Genomic DNA, 18,365 nt, shown 5'->3' with positions numbered 1-18,365 from the left:
AAGGCGTAACTCATAAAGTCTTCCCCCCTAAGAGCCCATTTCCTCCTCATGTCCAAGAGTGTGGAAGGTGTTCATGTATGCGTGTATGTGTGTGAGACTGAGGTATAAGTGGGGCCAAAATGATGTTCCTATATGTTTTTCAAAAGATTAAATGAAATCGCAAGACCCACCAAGGGCCATTAACCTCACTTACCTTTTATACCAACAATAAAAAGCTCTGCAGTAATGATGTTGAACATCAAGAGGGAAACTATTTCTAAGTAAAATATAAAAAATATACCACAATAATTAAGGTCCCTTTGTACCACTACATACAGTGTAGTTCAACTTTTAATCACCAGCTTTGTTTTTCAGAAACATTTGGGCTCAGCACTCAGTTTAAGGCATTTAATCTGAGATGAGCTCTGTAGTGAAATCATTTGTCTGCATGTTTTATAAAAACCCACACCCACAATAATCTCAGAGGATCCTTGGACTACTCGCTCTGGTGAATCAATAAATGTGGCGCAGCCAATATGAGATTTGCAGGAGGAACACAAAGCTAATGGGCTCTTTGCTCTGTTTAATGAAAAAGAAGGGAGAGAAAGAAAGATGTAGCCTGAGAGAGAAATGGGTCACTAATGACTCTCCAGACACTAACGCGGCTGTCACGGTGCTCTCAAACTCTGTCCATCTCCCTCTTTGGAAGCAACCCTCACTTCCTCTCTTCTTTTTTCACCTTAAATATTCTCTTTATCCTGCTCTGTCTGTTATTCCCTTTTGCAAGACGGAAAACCATCTACTGTCTTCGGTGTCTCTTTATTTGAAAAAAAAAATCATAATGCTCAATATCTCAGCCCACTCCATTTTCTCATCTCATCTCGCTCGCCTTTCCTTACCTTAAACGTCATCAATACTTTGCTCTTTTTTTATCCTGAAACAGAAATTCTTAAATGGTTGAACATCTTTCGAACGTGTCAGAGTTTATGTTTGATTCACATTTACAGAGAAAAGAAAGAAGAGGACATATTTCTGAAAACTGGCCTTCACAGGTCTTCCTGATCCTCCACTTTAAATACCACAATTAAGTCTTTGAGCCAATTTAAGGAAAGGAATTAAACAACTAACCCTGAGCTTAGAGACCATTGCTCGATAGCCCCCTTACAGCAGAGCTTCATCGCTATTGGCCGGAAAATCAATAAGAGACTGAGACTGAGCTCTAATTGGTTCCCTAAGACTGCAGAAACAGACATTTGTGCAAACACATGTACAAAGAGAGCGATACAAGTACAATATAGGAACAGAAAGTTCAGGCTTCAATCAATTCTAATCTGAACTAATTTATTCATTTCACCTCGGCTCGCAGACTCAGAACATTCATGTTAGCTGTTCTCTTTTGGATGTACTGCCGAGATATTACAACCCTGAGGTTTGATATATACATAAATGAGCTCTGCTGTACCAGAAACTGTGAAATAATGAAGCAATTTAATGTTGTGGAATCACATAAGACTTCTATGTTCACCTTTAGGCACTTCTGGATTTTCTTTAGGTGCCTGTGGTGCAGGTACCTAAAGAACATTTACTGCTTTATTTAGCTTATGGGCCACAGAGGAATTACAACACGCTTTTAACTTCTCCAAAATTTCTCTTTCTACATAAAATGTAGCAATTTTTGGAATTTGCCCCTTGGGGATAAATTAAGTTTATCTGACTCTGACTGAGCCATAGCTTAACAACAGGATCAAAAAGCACTGCTCTGTCATTTAGCATAGCAGTAGTAGCCACAATGTGATTGCAGGTTGCTGCTTACTAATTCATTGTCTTATTATTCTTTCCACCTTCTGCTGTTACAGTGCATTAAACACAAGCTACTGTGCTGGAGTTTCAATGATTTCGTTACTGCTGTTGTATTATTTACAATATTATCTTATGTGCATTTTAATATGATACCAATGTTAGATTATTTTAATTAATTATTTTAATATTTGACTAGGGACAAAGTTAAACTAGAAATCACTTGCATATTTACAAACATTATGAAACACTGAAGGACGATACCGCTCTTGGGTGACAGTCACTATCCATAGCAGCTGATACATATGCTTTCTAATGGTCATATTACTGCTTGTAAGCTTCACTGAACCAGGAAAAAAGGACTCTTTAAAAGTATCCTTTGCCAAACCCAGCATCATGTTTTTTGATGAAATTGTGAAATTGTGTTTCCTGGGGAAAAAACCTGCACAGGCATGAGGAGAACATTCATCTAATATGCTGTGTGTCAAGCATTTCTTATAAAAAATTGATCCGTCAGGAGTAAAAATGAACGTTTCTTACTGAGGAAAGGAATTACCTGACTGGCTCTCTTGTCTATCATCAAATTTAAGACACATCAATTTAAATTATATAGCCTCGAGAGTGTTATACACCCATGCTAACTGTGTGGGTTTGTGTGTGTGTGTGTCTGAGTCTCGCGTTCTTCAGGCTTGCCAATACTGACAGCATTAATATTTCAGCTAGTAGGTGGAACAAAGTGGATACTGTACTGGATTCCCATAACAGACTCACTCACCTAGATACAAAAGCCCGGACACTCAGATAGGTGCAAAGACATGCAAAGGCCCACGGAAATGCGCTTCCACGTGCTTACTCATGACATAGACGAACACAGTTTGTGGCCTGTGGGGAATCGTGGCTGCTATTAAAAATTGATTAGCTGTCGGACTATCATTTCACCCCAAGGTCAACTCACAATCTGTGAGTGAGCACATGTGCAAAATGCTGGATACAGAGATTAAAGAGAAGGAAAAAAAATCTCAGTCCTTCATTGTCATTCAGATACAGAGAAGAGTAGATATAAAAGTGGGAATAAGATAAGGCTTTTCCTTCACTAGATAAGAGATGAGACGAAGATGGGTTAGAGACGGGGAAGGAGTAGACAAGTGAAAGCTTCCCATATTAGCCTTTGTAACACTTCTAATAAAATTTCTTATCCTTCTTCAGGTAACTCTATGTAGATCACATATAAAACTGTGAATGAAGTGCAATAGGCAGCTCAAAAGAGGATATGTACCCCTGGGGCAACTGTGACATACTCATGTATTTCTAAGAGTAACAGTACGGCTTTGAATGCTGCTCACGTGGCTAAGGAAACAGACATATGACACACAAGAATATTTTCTCCAGACTCAACTGCAAAAACAAAAAAAAGAAAAGGTCCAATATTTTCAGATTCTTCCCGAAAACTAAAAAGACAGCGAATGCACGCAGTTTAGAAGTGGAGAATTATGATTCCATAATCTAGCAGCGATACAAGCATTAGCTTATCTCAACTGCTAAACAACACTTCTGATGACAGCTGGTGATAAATCCATCATGAAACTCACAGCTTATAAAACTAATTTTGGATAGTCAATTTAAGATGCATAGAAAGTCTTTTTAGTGTAACTTATCTTTCTTAATTATAGATGAAAATCCTTTTTATCCAATCGCTGGAACTCCTCTGCAATTTTTTATCTTTGCTTTTCATCTGACAGCTTCAAAGATGATAATGTTTCAGTCTCTGCTGAATGTCAGTGTACTCTATAGATTGTTTCCTAAGTGATAAAGCATATATAGTTTAATTTCCTACCGATATACATCTCTCCTTGCTGTTAGTGCTCTGAATGGAAAGTTCCCAACAGACTGATTTGATTAAAATGAGACGGAGCTTACCAACATGTACAGAAGCACCGTGTATAGAAACAATATGACATCCCTAGATAGAGCAAGCCGGACCCCTCTCTCTGTCTTTCTTTCTGCAGCACACACGTACTTCTGACCTGCACAGGTTGATTTCCCCTGGCCTTAAATGTGATGTCTCAATCTGTTTGGTGCCATATTAACATCGGGGAGAACACTAACCCCCCATAACACTCACGGGCAGGCCCATGTATTCTGCAGGATGTATCGTACACGTTTCCACCAGGGGCTATGCTGCTTCCTTGACAGCTTTCATTGTACACTATAATCCCATGAATATGTGAGCATGCAAGCCCATGTGTGAGCGTGAATGTGTGCAAATGCCATTTCAGCAGGGAACCAACCCCCACCGCAGGTGACATTTTTACTAGAGAAATGTCACCACAGCCATTTTCTTCCCATATGTTTGCGTGAGCATGTGTGCACGCAAGTGTGTGTGTGTTTGTTAGTGTGTCAGAATATGAATGACTGTATGTTTGATTAGGTCTTGGCAAGCTGCAATTAATTTCAAAGGAGAGGCTTGTTATACTCCAAATATTAGAATATTGCCTTGCTTTTGTACCATTTTCCTTCTTTTTTTATAACCCATTTTTATCCTAAACAAAAAAGCAGATAAGAGAAAAGAGGTTTATCTTTGCAAAAAACACAGAATTGGTTGTTTCATGTGTATGGAAACTAAGATGTAAGTCAAACACTTGTGGTTCAACTTCCATTCATTTTCTTGGTTATGAGAAATTGTTCTCCTCCTCTGTTGCTTTATCCTGAGCTAAGCTAACTCCTATCTCCTGGTGCAAACTTAGTAAGTATACGGTGGACACTGATCTAATAGATTATCAGAGTTGAATCAAAGCAGGTAGTCTGATTGTAGAGCTCCAGGAATAGATACAGGTTTCTAATAGTAATCACTGTTCTTCCAGTGGCATGTTTCTGATGGTAAAGGAGGTCCACAGAAGACTGCTCTGTCTCTATTCCTGTTCACCTTGTACACCTCAGACTTCAGTACAACTCCCCTCCAGGTCATACCACCTACAGAAACACTAACGATTTTGCAGTGGTTGGCTGTATTAGTGATGGGGAGGAATTATCTTCTTCTGAATGTGAATTTAGTCCAAAGAGACGGTGATCAATTTCATAAGGAAAAGGACGTTTAGGAAGGCTGACTGTGATTTTGATATGATAACAAAGATATGATTACTGATTCATCCAGCACCAATTTTCCCACTTCAACATAATAGGTAGTACTGCAGCTTAATGCCGGTTTCTACTTGTGTTAAATGGAAATAACCAGAATTCTATACAAATATATATGTGAAGCCAGCATGGCAATGCTTAATACTGGATTTCATCTCGTGACCACTTAAGGCTGGCTCAAGTGAGTGAATACACATTTAAAATTGTTATTAAATAAATCAAATCAAATAACTGTGGCAGTTTGTGCTTCGGTTTTGATTCGAAATGCTAGCATTTCATTAGTCTGTTGCTTCAGCACTTATTAGAAGGTATCCGAACTTGTGTAATAAACTTGTACAGCCTTCCCATCTAAATATGGCTCCAAAAAAAACAACCCTCAAAAATGTGGAGTGAACAAACCAGTACATCACATGATGATGGCATGTCTATCTGCTGCTGACTGACTCTGTTTGCATCTTCCTGCACTTGTAGTTTGAGTGTAACTTAAGTCCCAAGAGAAAACAATAAACCATGAGATATTTTTAATAGTTTAGAGATATTGCATTAATACCATTATGTTTGTTTGTTCATTTATTTATTTAGCAGCAGTAATCTTGTTGTAAAAAATTGTTCTTGTGAAAGCCCCACTAAACACCTTAAGGAAAGGTATTTCACAACAGAAGAAACCCTACATACTGTACGTGGTAGGGGGCTCATAGTTGGTTTAAATTAGTTGTAATAGAACACAGTTTGTACACATCTATCATGAGGTAAAAGAATATCAAAGTGGGGTGAAATGGCAGAAAATATATTGAGCATATAAAAAAATGTCACAGAGGCTGTGAAGAAGGTTTTGGTGTACGTGCTTTCTGATGTACACTTTGTATGAGGCTTCTGTTCAGGGGTCGATCTTATAATCATTTGTTATGTTTGTGACTATGGCTGTAAATATGTGAGCATGAATCCATCTCCTTGACAACTGAGAAGACATCTGCCATCTCCATATGGAGAGAAACAGAGAGAAAGATTCAAAGGAGGGACAAAGTAGAAAACAGAGAACACAAAATAATCAGTTAGAACAATTAAAAATTATATATTTAGATATTTTTATATTTTTATCTTTAAAGTTTAGAGAAAGCTTCTTTTTAATTATTGGTGTTTCCCATCTTTTATTTGATACCAAAGACGAGAAATGAGAATACCACAGTACTGAGAGTTTTTGAATTTTAGACTGTAGGAAAGGGTTCGAGTTCTCAGTATTTTATGGTTTTTCTGACTAAATGGGTGTAAGTAGTATCCTGCATTAATTTCGCAAAGTAAAATTTTATTGCCTCATTATAAATGTAATGGAACTGACTTGAGACACTGGGCTTGGGTCTCATCTGGTATTTGATATGAATGTCACACAGAGTTAAAATGACACGATGGCAGAGTGCCCAAATGGTTGCAGCCCATGGCACATTATTGAAGGTCCCTGGTTTGGTAAAGGCATTTATAACCCTCCTTTCTGTCTTCCTACACCTGCATCATCCTACAAATTATGTCACACATGCACAAATGTATAACAGATTAATAAACAGATAAGACCTGGTAGAAAAAATATGCACATCCAGTTGTGCTGCACACCGATTTTATGCTTGTGTCTGGTGAGCGCACACTCAAAACCACAATGGGACAAGTGGGGTCTCTTTCTTTCTCTGCGTGTGGTAATGGACACTGCTGCTTGATGTCTGATTTTGTCCTCCATAGTCATTCATTTTCTAGCAGGAAGGACACACACATACACGCCTCTCACTCAAACTGTGGAGGAGGGGGCACTAAAAACTCATTACATGGACGATCAATATTGCACACACTTGAGAACCGAGTGTGTGTTTGCCCCCTCTACTGCATCCACAATGCACACATGTGCGCACACACATACACATACCATGCTGGCAACAATGACAGATGACTTTTGTCAGCCTGATATGTGTTACCGTGGTAACCGGTAGGTTACATTTTGGTATGTTACAGCAGAGGAGACACACACACGCATGCCAGTAGACACATTTAGATAAATGAGGCAAGGTCACGATAAAATACAGCAGCTTAATATTTGATCAAATTTGAATACTTTGAGGACTGAACTAGCTCTTAAAACCAGATCGTTTTACAGTTGCCAACACAAATGTCAATGCAACTAAACATGAAAAAAAAAGAAAATTAATACTTACAAATACCTCCCCTGGGATCTCTGACCCTTTTTTTGTTTTGGGCAATCAGATCACAAGTGGGAAGCACTAAATACAAGTGTAAACAATCTGCAAAATGGACTGTGATGTGATCGCTTAAACCACTTGCCAAGGTGGTCAGGGACACATTCACTGCATATCTTTTGTAATGTAATCACTAATAGGTCCCGATGCATCCCCAATAAAGATATAACAAGTAAATGCTGTTAGTGTAGGTGGGCTGGTATTATTATTATTACAGTTCATTAAGCATTTTGTTGTCTCTGCTCTTCCTCACTTGACTGTTGAGAGATGGATGTTATGACTGTGCACAATACCCTGGGACCTTCTAGTGAATGTGACCTAAAAGAAACTGCATTTAGGCATGTAGACAATCTCCTGAAGCTCAAGCCGAGCATCAGATTGGGGAAGAAAAGGTCATTTAAGTGGCTTTGATCATAGTTGTTGGTGCCAGATGGGCTGCTCTCAGTGCTTCATGATCTGCTAACCTACTGGAAACGGCCCCCCACACAATCATCTGTAGAGTTTACAGACAGAGTGGTACAAGACAGTAGTGACAGAAACCACGGTATGCAGAAAAGCATCATTTAACTATAACACACTGAACCTTCAAGCACACGGGCTACAGAAGACCACAACCGCTGCCATTCCTGTCAGATAAGAACAGAAAACTTAGGCTACAATGTGCACAGGCCCAGCAAATTCAGACAATAGGACAGAAAAATTTTGCTTGGTCCGATGAGTCTCAATTTCAGCTGCAACGTTTAGATGGTCTGGTCAGAATTTGGTGTAAAATGGTAAATGGCCTGTATTTGTATAGTGCTTTACTAGTCCCTAAGGACCCCAAAGCGCTTTACACATTCAATCATCCACACATTCACACACAGGTGATGACAAGCTACATGTAGCCACAGCCACCCTGGGGCGCAAACACTACACGCTGAGTGTTGTTGCTGACCATTTCCTTCCCTTTATGACCACACTACATTCTTTTACTGTTACCTTTCCAAGTCCAGGAGTATCTTTGATCTTGTTTGCTGCACGGAGGAGACAAGGTGGAGCTGGGGGAGGAGCCATCAACAGGGTGGAGCTAAAATTGGTGGGAAATAGGGGTGGGTCACATGATGGCGATGATGTCACTGTAGCTGTGAGCGCAGCCGTCTTCTGCTTCTTCTTTTTGGACGCTAAGCTCAACTTCTGAGCAGCTCTGAGAGAGAGAAAAGCAGAGAACAAAAGGAAGAAAGAGAAGGAGAGACAGCAGTCAACCTGTCACATTATTATGCTTAAACTACACTGTGACAAAGTCAAAACAAACAGCAAATATTTTCAGGAGATGGATGGTGAAAGGAGAGGAGGGATGGGGGCACGCATGCATGCACATACAGTGTGACTCTGCACACATCCTGATCCAAAGTAAAACAAATATGCAAAACCCAACCGATATCCTTCAGCTCATGCACACACAAAGTCATGAACACATGTACACACAAGCATATTCACATTGCTGTTTACATATGTAGCAGCATCTGGATGGGGAGTGGTTCATTTCCCTTCTTGCTACACAATTCCCTGCGGCATTCAGCTCAAAAGAAGCCACCAGAAATTATATTTATATATACTCTATCTCCTCTCCTCTTTCCTCTCGTTTGTAGCTTTAACTTCTAAACTTCTAAATCTCACTTTCACTCTCTTTCTCCTCTACTTCTGCTCTTGCTCTCATTTTTCTACCTGTCTGCTTCTTTCAGAACAATTATTTCTCGTCTGAAACTTTTCTAACACTCCTCTCATGCTTCATTTCCTAGCAGAAATACCTCATATACATATATAACAGTCTGGATTTCTATATGAAGCACAGCAACTTTCACTCGTTTTTTCGTCTTTGTCAAGACAGTCGCGTCAAATCAAGTCAAATTGTTTATCTGAATAAATTTAGCTTGAAAATATACGTTTGCTGATTTATAATGAATGTAATTACGTCATTATTAACAACTGATGAGCACCAATCTCTGTCAAATAACTGTTTCTACTTGGTCAGAGTCCTGTGCAAAAGACCTGTTCTACATATTCATATTTCCTAATGCAGATGTATATTTAGTATATTTTTCTAAAGCCAAAGAGCTTCAATATAACCTGGGCTGAGCTTAAAGGCAGAAGAGAGGTTATGTGAGAGTCATTTTGAGAGAAAACTGAGCAAGTCTCCAAGCAAAAATGTGCTCGAGTGATTTACGTGATCTACATTTGGATTAGTAAAGAAAGAAATTCTTCTTGAGTTTGAGCTTTTGCTTCTTTAACTTCAATTCAACAAGCCACAACTGAAACTGGCAGATTACCTAACAGCATTAATAATGTGATACAAATTAAAGACCTCCAAAGGGCCACAGGCAGAGATTTCTGCTCAGTTTTTATTCAATCTATCTTCATATATATTTCCAAGATAATAAAAAGAGAGAAAAAGAGAATGAGAGACCTTGCACTCTGGCACGCTCTCTGTCAAAGAGCCATATTCTCACACCATTGGCTTTCAATTAACTGCGGCAGGTTACAGAAATGAGAGCAAGGGGGAGAGTCAGCGAAAAGAGAGAGACTGAGAGAGAGAGGAGAGATTCGGTGACCCGTAGAACGATGAAGCATTTCACCATTTGACTAACTCCCTGGAGATTTGGGTGGGAAGCTGTGTGTCTGTGTTCCTGACTTTGAATATGTGTGTGAATGCATACTGTTTGCAATAAACCTCCATGAGAAGACTCCTAATTGGTTTTACACTGTGTGAAAGTTAAGCTTACATACTACAGCAAATGCAATCATAAATAATTACAGGTTTTCTCATGATATCAATATAACAGTGTACTGCCCGTGTAAAATGCAGAAGATTACATAAAATGATTTACTGTGTGATAAAAGTAATAATGGACTCAAAACTGTGGATCCATTCTGTTTATATGGTGGCATAAAATGATTTTTTGGGGGAAAAAACTATCTTGTAATTTTCACAGGAAAACAACTGTAAGAAGAAGCTGGATGAGTTGCAGGATGCGACACGACAATGATGGATTTATGCGTGGTTACTCTGCTGCCTACTTGTAACACACAGTGCTCGCAGATGAACTTTTTTTTTCTTCTTCTGTGCCTAAATGCTCATTTGTGAAAGGGCTGCTTCTTGGACAAAGGATTTATTCTTAATTCTTTTCTTTTTTTTGACTGTTTTTATAATGCATCCCTTAAATCCTCCAGCCACATCAGTTTCAAAATGCACACATGCATCTATTGACATGTTTGTATCAGTGCTATTACCCTCTTATTATATCCTCTCACCCTGACTAGTTTAATCTGTGGCACAACTGAAGCATGGTGGACACGCCACCTAACTGGTGCCATTTAATGACAAGTGGCCTGGGATTTGTCTAAGTGGATCTATTTCGATCTAACCCTAAAGTGAAGGGCACTTGTTTTCCATCCATCAGCTGTTACATCCCTTCATCCTCTTTTCCATTACCTTAATTCCTCCACTCTTCTCCGGCTTTCGCTTCCCTCCTATTACTTCAATCCCGCTCGCTCTAAACCATTCCCTATACCTTACCCTTTATTTTATTCCTCTCTCATTATTTTTTATCCTTCATGCTTTGCTGTCTTATTCTCTGCCCTCTATATAGCCACCCATCCATCCCACCATCCATTCAGCCTTCCTCACATGTATTGATTCTCTCAGCCACCCATGCCTCTCATCCTCTAGGTCCCTTGTTAAAAAGCAGCACAGGTCACAAACAGCCCAGCTAATAACATGCTGCTGCTTTTGCTTTTTTCACCCCCTTCCTTTCACACAACTACAAAAACTTTCAATTGAAATGCACACACAGCTGATTTATGGCTGCTGTCCCTCTGACTGTGTTGTTGGTTGAGTGGCTAATTACATTCTTTTTAGCAGACTGTCAGTAGAAGACGATACAGGGAGAGACAGAGAGCGATGGCGAAAGTGTGAGAGCACTGGCTAAGAGGGACAGGAGACTGGCTTTACCGACGTTATCTATTGACACGTACATGCAATCCACGACTGACACACTCCTTGCTCTCAATTAAGACACTGCCATATAATCTGCAGTGTATTATCACTTCTTTTTGCACATCTTTTTCTTCTTCTTCTTTTGACTGCTCCCTTTTTGGGTTGCCACAGATGACTCTCCTCTTCTATATCAGCCTATCATTGTCCTCTGTCACACCAACCCTCTGTGGCTTTTCCACTTGTCCTTCTGCCTGGCAGCTCCATGTTCAACATTGTTTCCCCATTATAGCCACCATCCCTCCTCTGCACATGTCCAAACCATCTCAGCCTTGCCTCTCACCACCTGAGCTCTCCCTCTGATATACTCACTCCTAATCGTGTCCATACTGGTCACTGCCAATAAAAACCTTAACATTTTCAGCTCAGCCACCTCCAGCTTGGCCTCCTGTTTTTTTTATTAGTGCCTCCATCTCCAAATTATACATCAAAGCAGGTCTCAGTACCATCTTGTAAACCTTCCCTTTCACCCTTGCTGCTATCGTTCTGTCGCAAATCACCCTAACACTCGCTCCACCCACTCTACCCTGCATGCACTGTCTGTTGCTTTAGATGACTAACCCAGGCGACTGTATTAGCACGCAAGGCTGCATTATAAAATATCAATACACATTGTGTTCAAGTCAAGACATGAAGACAAGTCAAGTCAGTTCATTTGTATAGGTCAATGGAAAGATGATGAATGAATTTATGATGTCTGCTGCTCTTCTGTATTGTGTCTCCTAACCAAGCAACCAAAGCCTCCTTTGTTAAAATGCCCACCTTCAGCTATGAAATGAAGAATATGTAGCTTCTGCTACACAGAAAAAAATGCATTTTACATAAAGGTCTATAGAGGTTTCCAAGGTCATACACTGCTTATTAGTTCATTAGCTCATCAAGTCTTTGTTTGCCTGAAGGACATATAAAGAGTTTTAGCACTACGCCTCGTTTCAGTGTGTTAATAATATGGTGTGTTAAATCACTGTTTGCAAGCTGTCGGGCCTTAAACGGAAGGAATGAAAGGCAAGAATGTGGGCTAGTGACGACACTTTAGAGCAAATAGGCCTCTTCCTCCATATGTCAAAATAAAAGTTTAAAACACACACGAGCAAAACAGAAACCATAAAATGTGGTCCCAAAGTGAGACAGCTGATATGTTAATTTGTTTACCACTATACTCATATTTTAATCATCAATCTACCATTGTCATGTCTAATTGGTCCCCAGTTATCATTTGATGGAGCACTTCTTTTTAAAGAATACAGAAGAGAGATAGTGAGATGTAAATGAGACAGCCCCCCCCAGTCTCACTGCTATCCTCCATCCAAAATAACAACGCCCTACCAATTCACCAATTCACCTGGGACCTATTCATTTAATCGGCTACCTCCAGCACACACACACACAGCCAGCCAAAATCCCCAAAGATCCAATCCCCGGAGCATGCAGTAAAAAATTCCTTCACTGATAGAAACTCCCTTCCCCCAGTGACTAAGAGCATGCACACACCACCGCATGTCTCTATCCTCTGGCCCAGCAACCCTCTGGGGACAATGCAGCACAGGGAAGATGTAGTGCTACTGCGTGAGTGTGACATATTCACAGACAGATTGCTACTAATGAAAGATATTACTCACATGCACATTAGTAAAGGTAAAGGAAAGGTCAATGTAGAAACTGAGAAACTGTTAATAAAACGGGGAGAACAGGAGAGTTGTGAAAGAACAATAGGAGAGGAAGGAAGGGGATAGAGGAAGAAGAGAGCAATTAAGGGAGAGAAAAAAGAGAGGCGACAGAAAGAGGAGCCTGAAGGAAGATAGGGGATCAGGTGAGTGGAGATATAGCGGACACAGGGATTTTGCCATGTGCAGACAGTGAGCAAGGGGGAAATTGTGTGCGTGTATACCTGTGTGTGTGTCTGTGTGTCTGATAAGAGTGTCTGTATGCAGTTCACATCTGAGAGTAAAGACCAAGATAGGCAAAGGATTTACCACCACTGCATGGCTGCATCCACTGAAGGTAAACACACACAGAGTCAAAAATCAGAGGTGACACCAGGTGAGCACATTGGTATTTCTCTGCCAATTAAACCGAATTCCTTCACAGACACAAAATACACAAATAAAACAGACCCACTGACACTGACATCTACAAACACATCCCGGCAAACCATTAAACAAACTGGATTCTTTCACTTACAAGGTTCACGCTCATAAATTGACCAAAGACAGCTGGCTTTATGTTTGTAATGTCAACCAGATGTGCGTGGGTTTGTGTAATATGGCCTTGATACTCGGCAGTTCATGGGGTCAAAGAAGGGAGCGCGTGCATGTGTTTGGGTGTCTTCCAGTACAATTTACGACCGGTTGCTAGTGCTTTGAAAGATAGACAGCATTATGTCTGCACCACTGATGCCCGACACTTATATATCAAACACAGGCACACACATTTCATTATCTGCAGATTTAGAGGGGAGAAGACGCGTGTGAGGGAGTGAGAAGGAAAACCATCAGTATCATTTAAAATGTGATTTAAGGCAGCTCATTAGATACGACATGTCAGCAATGCTTCAGACACTGTGACACACTCATGGTGCGGTGTCACCCATGAATAATTTACTCGTTCATTTTGAGCTTGCCATGTTTTTTCATCAATAATTTACCCATATTACCCGTGTCTTATTTATGTTGTGCTGCTCTGCATTTCTCCAGATTTGATTACACAGTTCATCGAAGACTGATGACTGGATCGTTGATAGACACACAACCCAACCAAGAGATAAGTGAGTACTCTTTTGTGCATTATACTGTATAATAGTATTCCATTTTTTCATCACCTTTATCTTACAATGAGATTATTTGTCAGCCCATTATTTTAATTCCTCCTGCTTCATTGAACCAATTGAGAATAAAGAGGCGACGTCCTGAATGAGGGGATTTCTGGACCTTTAAACTCAGAACAAACTAAACTAAATGATGAGACTTGCATAAATGAACTAATGAGTTTGCCATTTCTGTGCAACAATAAATCTACTACTCTACAAAATGCCACTGAATCCCAAGAAAGTGATGGTTGTGCGATTAAATGAGATCGGTAGTGCTGTGAGTAGGGCTGCCACAAACAATTATTTTGATAGTCGACTAGTCACCGATTATTTTTGCGATTAGTCGACTAATGAGATCATGCATCCATTGGAAGTAAAACGTACAGCTTATTGCACCAGCAGCATCTGCTCTTATATAAATATCATTAGCTTACAGCTTGAAGTGTTTACGGTATGTGCTAACTAAAAATAAAGACAAGATGATAGTTTATTAAAGTTTAATGAAATCTGCAGATTGTTTCGTTGGAGTTTAATAAACTCAGTCTCGTTTGCTCCTTGCTATCTAAAATATAACAGGACACCGGAGTATATTCTCGAGCATCTCACACTTCTGATAATCAGTTGTCTGCTTGACGTTTATTCAGCTGTGTAAAAACTATAACTTTATTTCTCAGCCAAACCGATTTACTCAGGAATAAATAAAATACAAAAAAAAGCCAAACAATAACATTTCTACGTTATCTAAGTGACTCATATATCGTGTTTAACCTGAGTAGCGAAAGACGGCGGTGGCTTTGAAAACGATTTGCAGGGAGTCCGGTGTTCTCACGGGCTCTAGTGAGCCTTGAACCCCGGCTAACTATCAAGCTAGTGGGTAACAGATGTCTCCGAAAACGTCGGAGCGCTTTTGAAAATATGTGGTGTCTTGATAAACTGAGCAGATATTTGAGGTTTACACAGCTACATTATCGCATGAAAATATGTTAAACTTTATTTTGTGACCCAAAAAGAATAATAAGAGTAATATTAAAACTAACTAGCCATTGTTGGCAACTGGCTACAAGACCTGGGGCTTCCATACAGCACCTGCATGTGGATCAATAGCTTCCTCTCGGGCCGTAGACAGAGAGTCAGAGTTGGCCATCACACATCCTCAGCCCTGAGTCTCAGCACTGGCTCACCCCAGGGCTGTGTGCTCAGTCCACTGCTCTACTCTCTCTACACACACGACTGCACTCCTCGCCACCACAGCAACATCTTTGTGAAATTTGCAGATGACACCACAGTGGTGGGGCTCATTTCCAAGGGAGACGAGTCTACGTACAGAGACGAGGTGGAGCAGCTGACGTCATGGTGTAAGGCCAATAACCTCCTCCTCAACACTTCAAAAACCAAAGAACTCATAATAGACTTCAGAAGGAAAAAGGCAGAGATCCAACCACTATTCATAAATGGGGACTGTGTAGAAAGGGTGGCAAGCTTCCGCTTCCTGGGAGTCAATATAGAGGAGAACCTTTCCTGGAGTGTGAACACCTCCGAGCTGCTGAAAAAGGCCCAACAGAGACTGTACTTCCTGAGAATTCTCAGGAGGAATAACATCACACAGAGACTGCTGGTGTCCTTCTACAGAGCCACCATTGAGAGTGTTCTAACTTACTGCATATGCATCTAGTACACTAGCTGCACAGGGGCTCAGAGGAAAGCACTCCAAGGGATCATTAACACCGCCCAAAAGATCACTGGCTGCCCTCTCCCCACACTGGAAGTTCTACACAACGCCCACTGTTTTAAAAAGGCCCAAAACATCATAAAAGACACCTCACATCCTGGCCACTCCCTGTTCGAACTGTTGCCCTCAGGCAGACGGTACAGGGCAATCAGAGCAAGGACTAATAGACTCAAACACAGCTGTTATCCAACTGCAATAACACATCTGAATACTACAAAAAAATGTCCATCACGCCACTCTTGTGTTAATCTATGCACGGTCTGAAGCATGTGTGTGGGAATGTATGTGAATGTTTTACTGTTATATCTTATTAGTATTTTAAGTATTCTATCTATTTTATTTATTGAATTTTATTGTTTTATTTATATTTTGATATTGCTAGGGATGATGCAATGATCGGGGACCATTCTTAATTTCGTTGTTCTCATGACAATGACAATAAAGTTTCTGATTCTGATTCTGAACTGCGCTGGGCCACACTATGAATTGTGGGACACAGCTTCTTCTTCTTCGGGGTTTAACGGCAACAAATTTCCCACGTGTGGGACTAATAAAGGTTATCTTATCTTATCTGGCATCCTTGTACATGCAGTGCTGCCATCTTCTGTTTCAGTCCGTTATTACACTCTTAAATACTACTACTTATTCATGCGTCTTTTGGGATCTTACAAAGCTTCAAACGACGCGTCGACTATTAAATCAGTCGTCGACGATTTTGATAGTCGACGTAATCGTGACTAGTCGACTAATCGTGGCAGCCCTAGCTGTGAGTATGCAGATTCCCTGGCTTTCCGTGCTTTAGTCAAATTTAAATACAAAAGAACAAACGCAGCAGATGTTCAGATATATTTACAGCTCTGGAGAGAAATTCAATACTGCACCTGATCACGTTTAATTACAATGCCTGCTTGTTGGAATGATTCGTGGAGTGTATGGATCAGATGAGAGAGGTGATCTTCTTGGCTTTCACTCAGTGCGTAAAGTGAATCTTACCTGGCAAAGAAAGAGGCAGCGGCGGAGGTGGCAGTCGCTGCTGTGGTGGTTGCAGCTGGAGTGTGAGAGGGAGAGTTTGTATGTGATGATGAATTTGTGTGTGAGGGCGAGTGTGTGTTGTAGCGGTTCAGGGCAGCTTCGGTAATTCCCTCTCTGGAGACTTCTGAGATCATCTGGGAGATCTGATGAGAGAGAAAGACTTTTTTACTATAATTGACAAAACCAACAAGAGTTAAATAATAAATAAAAATACTAATTAATTAACAATATCCACAGGGCCTGGAGACTTAGACACTGTTGATGGGAACTTCACATTTCATTACATGATAAATTATGCAGTAGGAATGAGACAATTTCCAATTTTTGGGAGGCACTGCTCCGAGGCTGGTATTAACGTGTTGCTGTCACATACAGAAATTATGACTTTAGTGGAGACTGGACAAAATTTCATAGAGATTTGGAAAGATTGTGTGCAATTAACAACATTAGTGTTAACAGTGAGCGCTAACAATAATTTTCACAGCAGTGGCTGAAATGTGAAAATGTAAAAACCCATCAAAGACACAGTGAAAGAGAACAAGAACAGACGACTGAAGGAAAATCAGAAACAAAGACTGGCAGCAGAGTCAGTATTTGCTGCTCGCTTCTCCCACCCAGTCAGACGTGATAAGACTTTGTCTCATGAATACTTTGATTGTGCTAACTTTGTGCATGTACTTCATGACAAACAAACTGCACGCACACACACACACACACACACACACACACACACACACACACACACACACACACACACACACACACACACACATGACTGCTATTTATCTCTACCCTTGTCTTTTCCAGATGGTCAGATATGAGAACACAGTCTGGTTTTCCCCACCCATTTTGTTTCCTGTTGAAGGATAACTTATTGCATGCCCCTATGTGTGTGTGTGTGTGTGTGTGTGTGTGTGTGTGTGTGTGTGTGTGTGTGTGTGTGTGTGTACAGAAAACCTCTCTAGTGATCAAAGTGAACCAGCAGTAGAATGTTGTCTGCATCCTAAACAGACATAAACAAAGAAACAAAGACACTCTCTCCTTGGTTTCTTTCTTTCAACCTCATGTATACTTTTGTCAGATCGACCCTTCCTTCTTCTCCTCGCTATTCCCTGTTTTTATTAATAATCTTAACATATCTAGCTGCATTCTCTCTGCAGGGTTGTTGTGCCATCATAAGCTATATCCATATTTGTGATTTATTATTAGATCAACGCTCGTACCATTTGCCTTTTATTAGACAGAAGAAAGACAGCGTGGATAAAAAGGGAAAGCCCTTTGTACTCATAATGCTCTAAATAAATTACATTTGCTTTCTTGACTGAGTTACTGTTTTTATCAAGTGCACAAGACAAACTTGATGTAATGTGTAAGATACAGAATCTGAAATGAAAATACACTTATTGAGGTGGAATGGTTGCTAAAATAGTTACTTTAGCACTCCTCTTGGAGTGGCAGTAAGGCTTTTTACTTCTGATAACTACAAAAAATACATTTACATAGCTAACCTGCCATATCTAATCAGTTAGATATATTAGATATCTAATGTTTTGTTTCAGGGTTCACATGGTATCTGTGGAAACTTTTCAAGCTACCTTACAGCAGTACAGTTCTGCACTG

General features: G+C 40.2%; 1 protein-coding gene across 3 annotated transcripts in view; it reads right to left on the bottom strand.

Annotated features, from left to right (window-relative positions):
- The window catches only part of kif26ba (kinesin family member 26Ba), a 102,958-nt gene that overhangs the window by 38,337 nt on the left and 46,256 nt on the right, over positions 1-18,365 (bottom strand). For all 3 annotated transcript variants that reach the window (XM_082527148.1, XM_082527147.1, XM_082527149.1), the window contains exons 4-5: positions 16,707-16,888; positions 8,127-8,331 (exon numbers count right to left, since the gene is read on the bottom strand). In XM_082527148.1, the coding sequence (XP_082383274.1) occupies positions 8,127-8,331; positions 16,707-16,888 (387 nt within the window). The remainder of the gene's footprint in view (positions 1-8,126; positions 8,332-16,706; positions 16,889-18,365) is intronic.

This window comes from Aulonocara stuartgranti (assembly GCF_965226115.1).
Source record: "Aulonocara stuartgranti genome assembly, chromosome: 1".
NCBI classification, from domain to species: domain Eukaryota; kingdom Metazoa; phylum Chordata; class Actinopteri; order Cichliformes; family Cichlidae; genus Aulonocara; species Aulonocara stuartgranti.
Note: the sequence above shows the minus strand (reverse complement) of the source record. Positions and strands in the feature narration are given on the sequence as shown.